Source organism: Rhinolophus sinicus, chromosome 13 (genome assembly GCF_057876585.1).
Source record: "Rhinolophus sinicus isolate RSI-liver-muscle chromosome 13, RSI-T2T, whole genome shotgun sequence".
NCBI classification, from domain to species: Eukaryota; Metazoa; Chordata; class Mammalia; order Chiroptera; family Rhinolophidae; genus Rhinolophus; species Rhinolophus sinicus.
The window spans coordinates 19,732,747-19,745,864 of NC_142513.1; the positions used below are offsets into that span (position 1 = coordinate 19,732,747).

Here is a 13,118-nt window from a genome sequence, read left to right on the forward strand (position 1 = left end):
CAGAAGCAGAGCCCATAAGAAATGGGGCTGGAAAGGTTGGTAGAGGCCAGACCATGCAGAGCTGTGAAGGCCACTGTAATGGATTTCCAAGAGCGATGAGAGAATTTTGGAGTCCTGTTTGGCCTCTTCAAGAGGTAACCCACACATGGTAAGTTCTTAATAGGTTGTGGGTAATCAATATCTCTAATGATCAGAGAAGAACCACATGTCACCATAGATGCAGGGCAGGAGGGTCTCTGTTTATAGGTGGAGGAAAAGGCAGTATCCCTGGGCTTCTCTTAGGCCCAAGGTGGTTTGAGTGGCCCATGGGCACACTGCGTACGAGTACCTGGTTTCAGATCCAAGTGGAGCTTGACCTGAAGTACCAGCCCCCAGAAGGTGCAACTGGAGCCTGGGCAGAGGAGGACTTTGGGGCACCTATCCGGGACAGGTAACCACCCCCAAGCATAAGCAAGGCCTGGTGGTCCCAGCCCAGACATGCACTGAAAAGGGAGAATTGGTACCCAGTTCCACTTGGACCCAAGCTGCCCAACTTGCAGCTCTGTAGTCAGGCCTGGCCTTCTCATTCCTTTCATTTTTCTTCCTTCCAGCTCGGAGCTGATCATTCCCAATGTGGGCTTCCAGGAGTTGGAGTAAGTATGCGGATGACCTGGGGTTACCAGGTCAGTCTTTAGATTAAAAGCCAGTGATGTGGGGTCAGTCCCAGGGTCTGGAATCAGTACTGGATCAATTCCAGGGTTAGAAATCAGTCCTGGAATCAGGGGTCAATTCTAGAAATTGAGGGGTCCCAGGTGAGGGGTCAGTTCTGGGATTAGTGAGGTCAGTCCAAGGGTCAGGGAAGTCAAGGGGTACCCAGAGATGGATGATGGGTCCCAGACATGTCCTTTGAAGGCCTTTCCTATCAGGCCTGTAGAGGGCCGGTTGGAACGGCGGGCAGTGGCGTTGGGCCGCAGGCTAGCTCAAGGCCTAGCTCAGCAGGATGATGAGGACAACGAGCTGGAGCTGGAGCTGGAGTTGGAGGATGAGCCTGATGTGGAGCTTTCCGGGGTTGTGTTCAGCCCCCTCAAGAGGTAACTAATACCCACTGTACACCTGCTCCCACACCACACCAGTGTGTCAACCTCACTCACTCATACACGCAGGCCCCGTGCCCATCCACCCTCACAAGCACATGGTCCTGGGTATGGGTGAGGATTGGATATCCTGGGGTCAAGGGTCACTGACTCCTAGGCATAGACACTGCCACATTGACACACAGTTAACACTGGCTCACAGTTTTTGGAACCCATTTAGGTGATGAAAACTTGATGAGGGCAAGGAATTTTGTCTCTTTTTTTCACTGCCGTTTCCCAGTGCCTAGAACAGTGTTGGCACATACTAGGTGCTCAATAAATCTTTGTCGAATGAAAGAATTAATGAATAGTTTTAGGGCTCCAGGAATGAGTCAAATTCTGGGTGTAGGGTTGAAATGGAGGCAAGACAAGATCAGAAGGACTCAGAATCCAAATATTCAGAGGGAGAGATCTTATCCCCAGCACCAAGCAAGAGTGTGTGTGGTAGGGGGAACAAATAAAGTGAGAGCTGACCTTAACCCTCTCCGGCAGCCGAGCTCGGGGTCTGGTCCGCAGGGATCCCTTCCAGTTATCCAGAGCCCAGGACTTCCAGGTACCGTTCTTCCTCCAGGCCCTAACCCTTGGAAATACCACATGCCCTCCACCACCTCAGGTTCTGCCCTCCCTACCTTGGCAGGCTTGGCTTCCTTTTCTCCTTCTTCTGCACCCTTCAGGTGGGGGTCACAGTTCTGGAGGCCCAGAAGTTGGTGGGAGTCAACATTAACCCCTATGTGGCCGTGCGAGTAGGGGAGCAGCGCCGAGTGACTGCCACCCAGCGTGGGACTAATTGCCCCTTCTACAATGAGGTGCGTGTAACCAAGATGGAGCGAAATCCAGGGTAACAACTGTCCACCGTGGGGGCATGGCCTCGGTGGACAAAGGCGCCATGGAGGAGGGGTGAGGAAGAAGGGCATTTTCTTTATATGTGAAATTTTCACATATAATCTTCTCTCAACCTTTCTTGTTTCCCCACTTCAACCCAGTACTTCTTGTTTGAATTTCATGAGACCCGGCTTCACCTCCAAGATTTACTGCTGGAGATCACGGTGAGTGGGGTTGGGGGAGAGAAGTTTCTGTCAGAGAAGGGAGGATGCCTAAACTCCAGGACAAACACCACCTTTCCCAGGCTTTCCATTCTCAGACTCTCCCCTTTATGGCCACCCGGATCGGCACCTTCAGGATGGACCTGGGCATTATCTGCGACCAGCCAGGTACCGAACTTGCCCCACACTGAGACTCATCTGCACAGACAAGGGCAATTGAGTCTTTGAGCACTGATACCTATGTGGTAACTTGTAAGACGTCAACCTCTTCCGAAGGCTGACCTCCACGCACTCCGCTCCCCCCTACTGAGCAGGATATGAACCCCGGCCATTGTCCACCACTCGGATTGTAGCCCCACGACCGCCCCGTGCATCCCTTGGGTCTCTTCTGACCGCTGGGCTGCCCCTCTGCCCCCAGATGGCCACTTCTACCAGAAATGGGCTCCGCTGCACGACCCCCGGGACACTCGCGCCGGGACCAAAGGCTTCATCAAGGTCACTTTGTCTGTGAGGGCGCGCGGGGATCTTCCCCCTCCACTGCCACCCCCGTGCCCGGGGCACAGTTCGGACATTGAGAAGTGAGCTGGGGTGAGGTCGGAAGAGGGAGTAGGACAGGGAGTGGCCTCCGGGACGCAATTAGGCGGAGGGGCCGAGAGTCGGGCTTCTCGGCCCTTCAGCGTCTCCCCGACCCCACCCTAGGAACCTGCTCCTGCCGCGCAGGGTGCCGGCTCAGAGACCGTGGGCGCGACTGCGCGTGCGCGTGTACCGCGCCGAGGGGCTTCCCGCACTGCGCCTCGGGTTGCTGGGCAGTCTGGCCCGCGCCCTGCACGACCAGCGCGTCCTCGTGGACCCCTATGTGCGGGTGTCTTTCCTGGGTCAGCAGGTAAGTCCTTTCCATCCTCACTTGGCGGAGGCTTAGGCCCTGATCCCGCGCTGACCCCTCTCCGCCTGTCCTCGCCACCGCGTTCAGGGCGAGACGTCGGTGCGTGGAGAGGCGGCGGCGCCGGAGTGGAACGAGCAACTGAGCTTCGTGGAGCTCTTCCCGCCGCTCACGCGCGGCCTTCGTCTGCAGTTGCGGGACGAGGCGCCCCTGGTCGATGTGGCCCTCGCCACGCACGTGCTGGACCTGAGGCAGATCTCACACCCGGGCCGCGCGGGTGAGCGCATCTGGCGTGCAGCCTTCGCTTGGGCCCTGTCTGCCCTGGGTCCCGCCCCCGACGGCAAACTCCGTCTCGTGACCCAGCTCCGCTTAGAAAATCAGCCCCACCCCACAGGACAAACTGTGCTCCAAGCCGACCCCTCCCTCCCTTCGTAGCCTCACCTGTCACCCCCAGACTACAAACCCCACCCTCGGTTTGGCTCCGTTGACAGAATCCTAACTACAGCTGTACATCCAGTAACCACTCCAGCGCTGTGCTCCCTACAGATTTACACATACATCAACAAGCCCACTGCACATTACCCATTTACCCCGGCCCCTAACGGGATCACCGGTAGCTCCGCTCCAATCCTGACTCCACCTCCCAGGCTCTGGCTCCTCCCCTAGAGCCCTGACTCCAACTGCCTGCAGCGCCTTTGGAGCTGAGCTGGTTCAGAAATGCTTCCAGGTCCTCATTCACAGCTGTCCCCTCCAATACACTGTTCTTGTCCCCACAGCGGGGTTTAACCCCACCTTCGGCCCAGCCTGGGTGTCTCTCTATGGCTCGCCCCCCAGTGGGGGACTCCACGATGGTCTTCAAAGTCTCAACGAAGGCCTTGGCCAGGGCATTTGGTACCGTGGCCGCCTGCTGGTGGCTGTGTCCATGGAGGTGTTGGAAGGGAGAGCTGAACCTGAGCCTCTCCAGGCCTCACAGGAGTCCAGGTTGTCCCGGCTCAAGGGAAAGAAGAAGAAAGCCAGGCGGAGCAAGACCCCACCGGGGATTCAGCAGCATCTAGACGCCAGCTCCAGCGCTGATGGGCCTGAGATTCCTAGTGCGATGGATGTGGAGGTGGAGGAGTTGCTGCCGCTGCCAGAGGTGGGGGCTGGGGTTTAGCAAAGGGACAGGATTGCTATCAGCTCTGGAGGTTGTGACGGGCTCCTAGGTATTAAACACAGGAATGAGGGTGTGTGTGTCTTAGTTTAGGGGTCTAGGTGCAAACCGCAGTGCGTGTCCGCATGTGCTCTTGTGCATGTGGGGGGAAGGGGACTGACAAATCAGAGGTGGGCTGGAGAGGACTAAGCCCCAAGTCTAGTGGGTTGGTGCTGCAAGTGACAGAAAGGGAGGTAGGATACCTGCAGTGACTCTTCCAGGCTTCGGTTGCAGTGTCTTTCTGTGGGCATTGTGGCCAAGCATAGTCTGGGCTATAGCCTGGGAGGGTGGGGGCTGACTCCAGCCTGACCCACCTTCCCCAGAGCACCCTGGCACCCTGCGAAGACTTCCTGCTCTTTGGTGTGCTCTTCGAGGCTACCATGATTGACCCCAGTGTGACCTCCCAGCCCATCAGCTTCGAGATCTCCATTGGTGTGTGGCCTAGCAGAATCCCTGAGGGTCATGGGTTTGAGGGTGGTCACCCTTGTTCCAGACTTAGGCCCCTGAACGGACAGTTGACCTTCAGTAAGGGGTGGGCTCAGATTTCTTTTGAAGCAGAGGAGGTTGAGGGAGTCAGCCTGATGCCCGCTGACTCTTGCTGCTCTGGGCAGGTCACGCGGGTCGCCAGGAGGTGCAATTGGGCCAAGGGTCCAGGGCCAGGGAGGGAACCGAGGGCGTTGCAGGGGAGGCACAGCCTCTGCTGGAGTCGGATGTGGGAGTCCGGCCGGAGGAGGAAGAGGAGAGGAAGCTGGGAATCCCTGCTCAGCGGCCTGAGCCCATGGACGGCAGCGGGTGAGTGTTCCTGGTGGATGGAAGAAGGGCTTTGAGGGATCCCAGCGGCCCAGGACTGCCCCTCGCAGCCTCTGCTCCTCTCCACCGGGCCCAGGTCATACCTCTGTCTGCCCCTGCGTCACCGAAAGCCATGCATGCACGTGTGGAGCCGCTGGGAGAATCACACGTGGCGCCTGCAGAGCAGTAACTGTGTGCGGAAAGTGGCCCAGAGGCTGGTGAGAGAAAGGCTGGTGCCCACAGGGAGAGGCCAGGATGCTGGAGTGTCCGGGAGACCGCAGCCTTTGAAGGGAGCTATGGAGCAGGACTAATGGGTAGAACACCAGGGAACCAGCACCTGATTGGTGCAAGGCCAGAGGGCCAAAGAGCACAGCTCATGGGCGCACTGAGGAGGCCAGAATTGTGGGAGGATGAAGATCCAATATTGTTGGACCCAGGAAGGGGCCGGAGAAGGACATGGGTAGAGCTACTGGGAGCCGAAATCCAGAGGAATGGAGGCAGTGAGGTTCTAGAAAATCGGGTCCACCAACCATTTGGAGCTAAAGATGGGTGGGGCCAAGAGGTGCTGTCGTGAGTGGGGGCGCCCTGGGTGAGAGTGGGGTTTAAAAGAGGTCGGATTCTGGTCCTCTCATGACTCTGACCCTCTCCCTCCATTGTGCAGGACCAGGGGCTCCAGGAGGTTGAGACTCTGCAGCGCAGGCCGGGGCTTGGCGCCTGCACACGGCTCAAACAGGCGCTGGAAGAACTGGTGGCTGGGAGCAGGTGAGCTGAGAACCTGTCTCTGGGCCAACTCCAGGGTGAGGGAGACTCGTGGTGGCGGTTTGGATTCAAGGGCGGTTGGAAGCTTCATTTACCTTAGCTTTACCCAAGAATGAGAAGGAGATGATTGTCCAGATGGAGGGAGCTTGATGGGAATTTTGGGGGGTTAGGCCAGTTCCCTCCAATAAACTCCCTTTCCCCATGCTCCTAGAATCTTATGCCTTTTTACCTCTCCTCAAATCTTCCTTGTTCCTTTCCTCCAGATTTGTTTCAGCTGATGATCTCCTCTCTTACTTCATGGAGAAAATAGAAGCCTCACCTTCCTCCATCCATTCTACCACCTTTGCCAATTTGCATCCTTCCTTCTTGCTATAGCTCAGGAAGTATCCCTGCTCCCATAGGCACAGCTGTGGTCTTGATTTCTTCTCCTCTCACCTACTGAAGGAATTAGCTCTGCAATTATCCACTTTCTCTCCTGCAATATCAACTGGTCTCTAGTTACAAGGTCATTATATAACCATATAAACTTGTTCTAGTCACTTCCATCTTTGACGTTCACTGACCTGAATTCCATAACCTGCTCCACTTAGTTCAGTGTTTTTCTGATCCTCTTCTCAAAAGAATTATTAATCCATTTATTCAGTAAATATTTATGACGCATACTATGCTAGACACTGTTTTAGGCATAGGAATAGCAGTGAAAAAGCATTCTTGCCCATAAAAATTCCTGAAACTTACATTCTGGTGGTAGAGGCTGGATGGGGACACAGATTAAAAACAGGTATATAAAAAGGTAGAAGTTTAAGAAGTATGATAAGGATAAATGTTAAAGAGAGAGAATAAAGCAAGGAAATATGAAAGAGAGAGGTGTTGCAATTTTAGAGAGGGTGGCAAGGGGAGGCCACTGTGAAGCTGACATGAAGAAGAGGAAGGAGCAAGCCATGTCTGTAAGAGTGTTCCAAGCAACAGGGACAGCATGTGCAAAGGCCCTGAGGTGAAGCATGCTTTGTGTGTTTGAGGAAGAGCAAGGGAAACAGTGTGACTACAGCAGAGTGAGCGGAGTAGATGAGGCAGGAGGGTGAGGGGAAAGGAGGATGATGATGGGAGAGGCATGTGGGAACCTTGTCGTAATGACCTTGGCTTCGTCTCTGCTTGAGATGAGGAGTCATTGAAGGTTTTGAAAAGAGCAGGGATATGCTCTGATTTATCCTTCAAAAGGATCAGTGTTGGGGGCGGGTGATGATATAAGAGAGGAAACAGAGAGATTACTAAGGAGGGAATTGTAATAATCCAGGTGACCAATGATGATGAATTGAATCTAGGGTGGTTGCAGTGGACATAGAGTGACATGAATGGATTCAAGAGCAATTTTGGACTTTGGAGGTGACACCTCAGGACTTGCTAATGGATAGGTACAGGGGAATGAGGAAAACATGGTAAGAGTCATGAATGACTCCCAAGCTATTGGCTTGCACAGCTGTGTAGATTGTGCTATTTACTGAGCTATGGAAAATAAGAGGTCTGATGGGAGTGAAAGGAATATCAGAAGCTCATTTTTGGATGTGTTAACTTTGAGATAAGTGTCTGTTAGACTTATAAGTAGACACATCTGCTAGGCAGTTATCTGCATGAGTTGAGTTCTGAGGAGAGTTCTAGGCTGGAAATGAAAACTTGGGAGCTGTCGATGTATAGATGGAACTGGATAAGATCATCTAGGGAGCAGAGAAAAGAGAAATCTGAGGACCAGTTCCAGCACTTAGAGGCTGTGTGGAGGACTCAGCCAAGGACCTGGTCGTATGTGATCCCTTTTCTGTTCTCACCTCAGTCAATCTTTCAGTGTCAGAGGACACTGCAGCCCCCACCCTCCTTCTTGAAAAGCTCTGCTATTGACTTCCATGCCCTTGGTTTTCCTTCTGCTTCCCTGGCCATTTCTTCTCATCAGTTTTGCTGGCTTCCTCTCTTCTTCTTGACCTCTAAATGTTCCAAATGTCCGTGTATATATGTCCCAGGGCATCATTGTAAGGCTCTCTTCTCTGTCTATGTTCTCTCTGTCTCCTAAAGAGCAACCACCTTTAATCCAATTTAATTCCTTGCTTGATTTTTTATATTTTACAATCAAACTATTTACACTTTCACTTTACTAAACTTATTTTATTACTGAAATTATTCTTTGGCAGGGAAATGTCACTAAAAGTTTTGCCCATGTCATATTTCACTATTTATAGCTTTGGCCAATGTGGTTTTCTTTTGTGGCTATTATTTCTACCAGATCCAGTTTCCCTGAATCTAGTTTTGTGGATCTGAATCTTGTCAAGATTGGATTCTCCTGTCAATTTTCAATCAATAGCAAATGTTCCTAGGTTCCTCTTTGTTCTTGGAGCAAAGAGTATTAATCAGCTAAAAGTATAACCTCTGGGAGCAGTATCAGGTGGAAAACCCTTGGAGTCATTTATTTTATATATTTTGAAAATTCCCATCACAGAAACTTAAGAAATCATTGGGGGTCAAACCGGGCCTACAATATCATGTCTCAAAAATCATTTTACTTTATCCAACTATTTATTTTGAGCCTCTAGTAGATGCTAGGCCCTGAGGATACAGTGATAATCAGCAGGAAGTCCCTGCTGTGATTTACTTTCTATTCAGAGAGACAGATAAAGCAGGATGTGAGGACAGAGAGAGCGGCAGGGGCTGTTTAGACCAGATGACCAGGGAGGGTATGTAAGGAGGTAACATTTGAGCAGAGACCTGAATGAAGGAGAGTGAACCATGTGAAGATCTAGGGGTAGAACATACTAGCAGAGGGAGTGGCTAATCCAAAGGCCCTAAGGTAGTAATGGGCTTGGTGTATTCACAGAGGAGCAAAAAAGTCTAGTGTGTCTGTAGGGCTGTGCATGAGAGGAGAGTAATATTTGATGAAGACAAAGAGATAAAGGGAGCCAGATCATGTAGGGCCTTTCAGGCTGTTTTGAAAGCTTTGTTTTGTATTCTGAGATGAGAAAGGAGTGAAATGGTCAGGAAAGCATTGAAAAGATTACTGTGGTTGTTGTATTGAGAATATTCTGCAGGAGAGGGAGTAAGAGTGGAAATAGGTAGAGCAGCGAGGAGGCTGTTACAAGAATCCTAGGTGAGAAATGATTGTGGCTTGGACTACGGTGGTCCTGGAAAAGGAGAAAAGTGGTCAGATTTCAGAAATAATTTTGAAGGTAGAGCCTAAATAACATGCTGATGGATTGATGTGGAATGTGACAGAAAGAAAAAGCAGTAAAGGGTGACTATGAGGTTTTGGAGTAAACCAGGGTTTTTTTTTGGGGGGTGGGGGGGTCGGTGGTGGGGGGATAGGCAGTTTTTGGAAATCATCCGTTTGATTTGGGCAGCTAATGTTTAAGCTATATTTAGTCAACGTGTTGGAGATGTCAAGCACAGCCCATCAGAGCCTTTAGCGTGCATATGAGTCCCCCAGGGTGTAAACATTCTGATTCTGACAACAGGTCTGGGTGGGGCTGAAAGTCTGCATTTCTAACTGGGTGATGCCATGTTGTTGGTCCTGGGCCACACTTTGAGTAGCCACGGTAGTAGCTAGTTCAATACTAATGAGTTCTGGAGCTCAAAGGTGAGGCAGGCCTCAATGAATTGGGGGTGGTCTAAACACAGAAGCCATCCTTGGTTGAGGAAGAGCGCCCTTTGAGAACAAGACTGAGAGGGGCTATGTGGGAGTCTGGGTGTGGGAGACCTGCTCTGGGGGAGGTAGCACTAAGGGTCAGTGTTCCCTCCTTTGACGCCCACCTGCCTCTGATGCTGCAGACAGTTTTGCCATGGTGCTGAGCGCAGAACAATGACCCGACCCAATGCCCTGGATCGATGCCGAGGGAAACTGCTGGTGCATAGCCTGGTACGGGCCACCAGGGAGGGACGGGGGATCAAGGGCAGACAACTGGGGCCCTCCACTCACGTTCTTTCCATGCTCTTCCAGAACCTGTTGGCAAAGCAAGGACTGCGCCTTTTACGGGGCCTGAGACGGAACAATGTACAAGAGAAGGTGGCACTGGCCAAGAAGCTCCTGGCAAAACTGCACTTCCTGGCCCAGGAGGTAATGCCTCACCCACTGATTTCCCCACACTGAATACCCTTTCCCCTAAGCTTTCCAGAGGTCTCTGGGCAGGGGTGACATAATATTTGTCCTGTGGATTGAAGCTAGGCCATGGGACCCCTTGCTCTGGGCATAGGACCAAGTTCCATTTGGAGCAGCTGAGCATGAAGAGAGTTCTAGGGCCCAGCAGGATCTCTTTGGATGAAGAGAGGAGAGTCCATTTCCTTGGCATGACTTCCCTGGTCTAAAGCTCTGAACACTATGTGTGTGAAGGGTGAAGGGAGTTCACATTTTTTAAATGTTTCCTCTGCTAAGCATCTGCATATGTCGTCTTGTGTGATCGTTCCAACAACTTTGGAAAGACATTACCCCTTTTGACAGGTGCAGAAACTGAGGCTTAGAGAGGGAAAATGGCTGGTCCACCATGTAGCTGGTTAAGTAGCAGAGCTGGAGTTTAAAGCCAGTTCTGCCTCACTTTGAAGCACAGTGCTTCCAAAGGCACAAGAAGTTTTGACCCCTGAGTCTACTTCTAATGGTTATTTCTTCTCTTGACCATGGGTCAGGTTTTTTTATTTTTTATTTTCCTATGCCTTGTCATTTTTTTTTTATTAATTATGTGCCTAGATTTTTGTATAAAAATAGTAGAGGCTAAAATAAATAACATATTTCTAGAAAGTTTTGATGAAGTCTAAGTTATCTAATATTTCTCTTATATTTGTTTATTGCTTTCTGTTACCTGTATAAGAAAACTTTGCTACCTCTAAGCCACAAAGATCTAGTGGGAAAAGTACACAGAATTAAAAGATGGGTAACTTCAGCTGGAGATGGATCTTTGGTCCATCCATCCAGTGGAAGCTGTGGAAGCAGGTGGTCTCAGCTCCAAATCCACCTCAGTGATTCAGTTCTCTGCTTGCAGCCCCAGCCTCCCCTCCCAGACGTGCTGGTTTGGATGCTCAGTGGGCAGCGCCGTGTAGCCTGGGCCCGCATCCCAGCCCAGGATGTGCTGTTCTCTGTGGTCGAAGAAGAACGAGGTCAGGACTGTGGGAAGATCCAGACTTTGCTACTCACAGTGAGTGGGGCCTGGCATGAGGGTGCTGGGATCTGAAGTGGGGGGAAGCTCATAGGGCAGGTGGTCATGAGGTAAAGGTCTGTGGCTCCCAACTGAGAGTTCCCCAAACTCTTTTGCTTTAATTTAAAAATATTTAAAATATTTTTAATTAAAATTTTTAAATTCAAAAAAATAAATTAAAAAATTTTAATTTAAAAATATGTACCATTTTTAATTATTTTAGAGTTATTATTCTTAATGTGTACCCAAACTCTTTTCAATTATCCAAATGCCAAAAGGAGATTGTGCCTTTACCCAGATCAGCTTTGACGTGAGATAAATACCAAATTTTGTCAGCTCTGGCCCTGAACTGGCCCTTTTGCTGACTAGGCTCTGACAGATGGGCAGGGTAATGAAAGTGGGCAAGTGATTGATTAGTTCCCTATAAGTACAACTGATTTGGGGGCAAAATATTTCTGAATGAGGTGTCCCTGGGAAAGACACCAACAGGGATCCCTAGTGGTGAGAAGCCATGGGATAAGGGACAGGGAATCTAAATGTGTTGAGGATGAGGGGACAGAGTGGGTAGTGTGGGGTATAGGAGTGCAGAGCTCAGGGTATAGTTTGGGGGCATGGGTTTTGGAGTATAGGAAGTATCAGTGTTAGGCAGGGCATGTACACAATAGGAGCATCGGGGCAATGGGGGATTGCATGGAGAGCATGAAGTGGGGTACCAGGGTGAGGTACAGGAATGCTCTTTGGATTAGGGAGCTGGGCTGTAGTCTGGCTGTACAGAGAACAGGGGTACACCCCAGAGGACCAGGGCTGTCGGTGTAGCTGGGGTAATAAGAGGTGGGCCCTAACATTGCCTCTTTCCCACAACAGGCACCTGGGGCAGCCCCTGGTGAGGTCTCTGCCAAGCTGGAGCTCTTCCTGTGGCTGGGGCTGGGCAAGCAAGCCAAGGCTTGTACCTCCGAGCTCCCTCTGGACCTGCTGCCTGAGCCCTCTGTGGGGCTGCCGCACAGCCTGCACCGGGATGGTGCGTATGGGGGTGGGGCCAGTGCGCCCAGGCTGGGGTCTGGGTAAGGCACTGCAGTGGTCCCCTGAGCAAACATGCCCCTTCTGTCCTCCACCCCAGACTTCAGCTACTTCCAGCTCCGGGCTCACTTGTACCAGGCCCGAGGTGTGTTGGCAGCAGATGATAGTGGGCTCTCGGATCCCTTTGTTCGAGTCATCATCTCTACCCAGTGCCAGACGACACGGGTGAGGGCTGGGCTGGGGTGTAGGCAGAGCGGTGCTAGGAGACAAGGTGGAGTGGGTGCTGTGCTTTTTTTCCACAAGCCCCATGTCTCTCTTCCTGCCCTGGATTTTCAGGATAGGAGATTGAATCGGACTGCCCTGATTTAGGGGGTAGCGTAGACCTGGATGGTGTTTAGGGGTGAAGAGTTGTTCTCTGGGGTTGACTTTAAGACTAGCTCTGAGATTGGCAGATTACAGGAAGGAGAGATCGGGGCTGGGAGGGCAGGCTCCAACACCAATCTGAAGGGTGCTGTCATCTTCACCACATTCTTGCGCCTTTTGTGATAAACAGTTATTTGAAGCATTACTTTAGGGCAGTGCTGCTCACCTGGGCTGTGTGTTGGGAGCCTTCTTCGGAGGCCTGCCATTGCCTCTTTCCCTACGTGACCCCCAAGGTCCTGGAGCAGACACTGAGCCCCCTGTGGGATGAGCTCCTGGTGTTCGATCAGTTGATCGTGGACGGGAGAAGGGAGCAGCTGCAGCAGGAGCCTCCATTAGTGGTCGTCAATGTCTTTGATCACAATAAGTTTGTGAGTGTGGCCTGGACCCTACCTGTTCCCCGTTCCAGTGCACCCCCATTCCTTGTCTTGATGCCCCCTCCCTTGGCTCCTGAGCCTCTTCCACTTTTGTCTTCATTGTCTTGCTCCCTGTAGGGCCCCCCTGTGTTTCTAGGCAGGGCATTGGCTGCTCCGAAGGTCAAGCTGATGGAGGACCCTTATCGCTGCCCTGAGCTGCAGTTCTTCCCCCTGAGGAAGGGGCCCCGGGCAGCTGGCGAGCTCATCGCCACCTTTGAACTCATTGAACTGGACTACAGTGGCCGGCTGGAGGTCAGAGGGCCGTAACCTAGCTGGCACAAGCTATTAATTCCTCCTGTTATTCAATCAGGTCATCCAACCCCAGGGACTACGG

At 51.7% G+C, this 13,118-nt stretch overlaps 1 protein-coding gene across 1 annotated transcript in view; it reads left to right on the forward strand.

Moving 5' to 3' along the window:
• The window catches only part of LOC109447769 (fer-1-like protein 4), a 33,395-nt gene that overhangs the window by 4,635 nt on the left and 15,642 nt on the right, over positions 1–13,118 (forward strand). The window contains exons 4-25 of the mRNA XM_088789491.1: positions 339–430; positions 591–632; positions 906–1,070; positions 1,605–1,665; positions 1,787–1,918; positions 2,096–2,158; positions 2,239–2,323; positions 2,574–2,733; positions 2,855–3,038; positions 3,126–3,312; positions 3,812–4,170; positions 4,548–4,656; positions 4,836–5,016; positions 5,111–5,231; positions 5,675–5,775; positions 9,577–9,664; positions 9,746–9,862; positions 10,779–10,931; positions 11,796–11,949; positions 12,049–12,173; positions 12,605–12,739; positions 12,863–13,036. Of these exons, the coding sequence (XP_088645617.1) occupies positions 339–430; positions 591–632; positions 906–1,070; positions 1,605–1,665; positions 1,787–1,918; positions 2,096–2,158; positions 2,239–2,323; positions 2,574–2,733; positions 2,855–3,038; positions 3,126–3,312; positions 3,812–4,170; positions 4,548–4,656; positions 4,836–5,016; positions 5,111–5,231; positions 5,675–5,775; positions 9,577–9,664; positions 9,746–9,862; positions 10,779–10,931; positions 11,796–11,949; positions 12,049–12,173; positions 12,605–12,739; positions 12,863–13,036 (2,988 nt within the window). The remainder of the gene's footprint in view (positions 1–338; positions 431–590; positions 633–905; positions 1,071–1,604; positions 1,666–1,786; positions 1,919–2,095; positions 2,159–2,238; positions 2,324–2,573; positions 2,734–2,854; positions 3,039–3,125; positions 3,313–3,811; positions 4,171–4,547; positions 4,657–4,835; positions 5,017–5,110; positions 5,232–5,674; positions 5,776–9,576; positions 9,665–9,745; positions 9,863–10,778; positions 10,932–11,795; positions 11,950–12,048; positions 12,174–12,604; positions 12,740–12,862; positions 13,037–13,118) is intronic.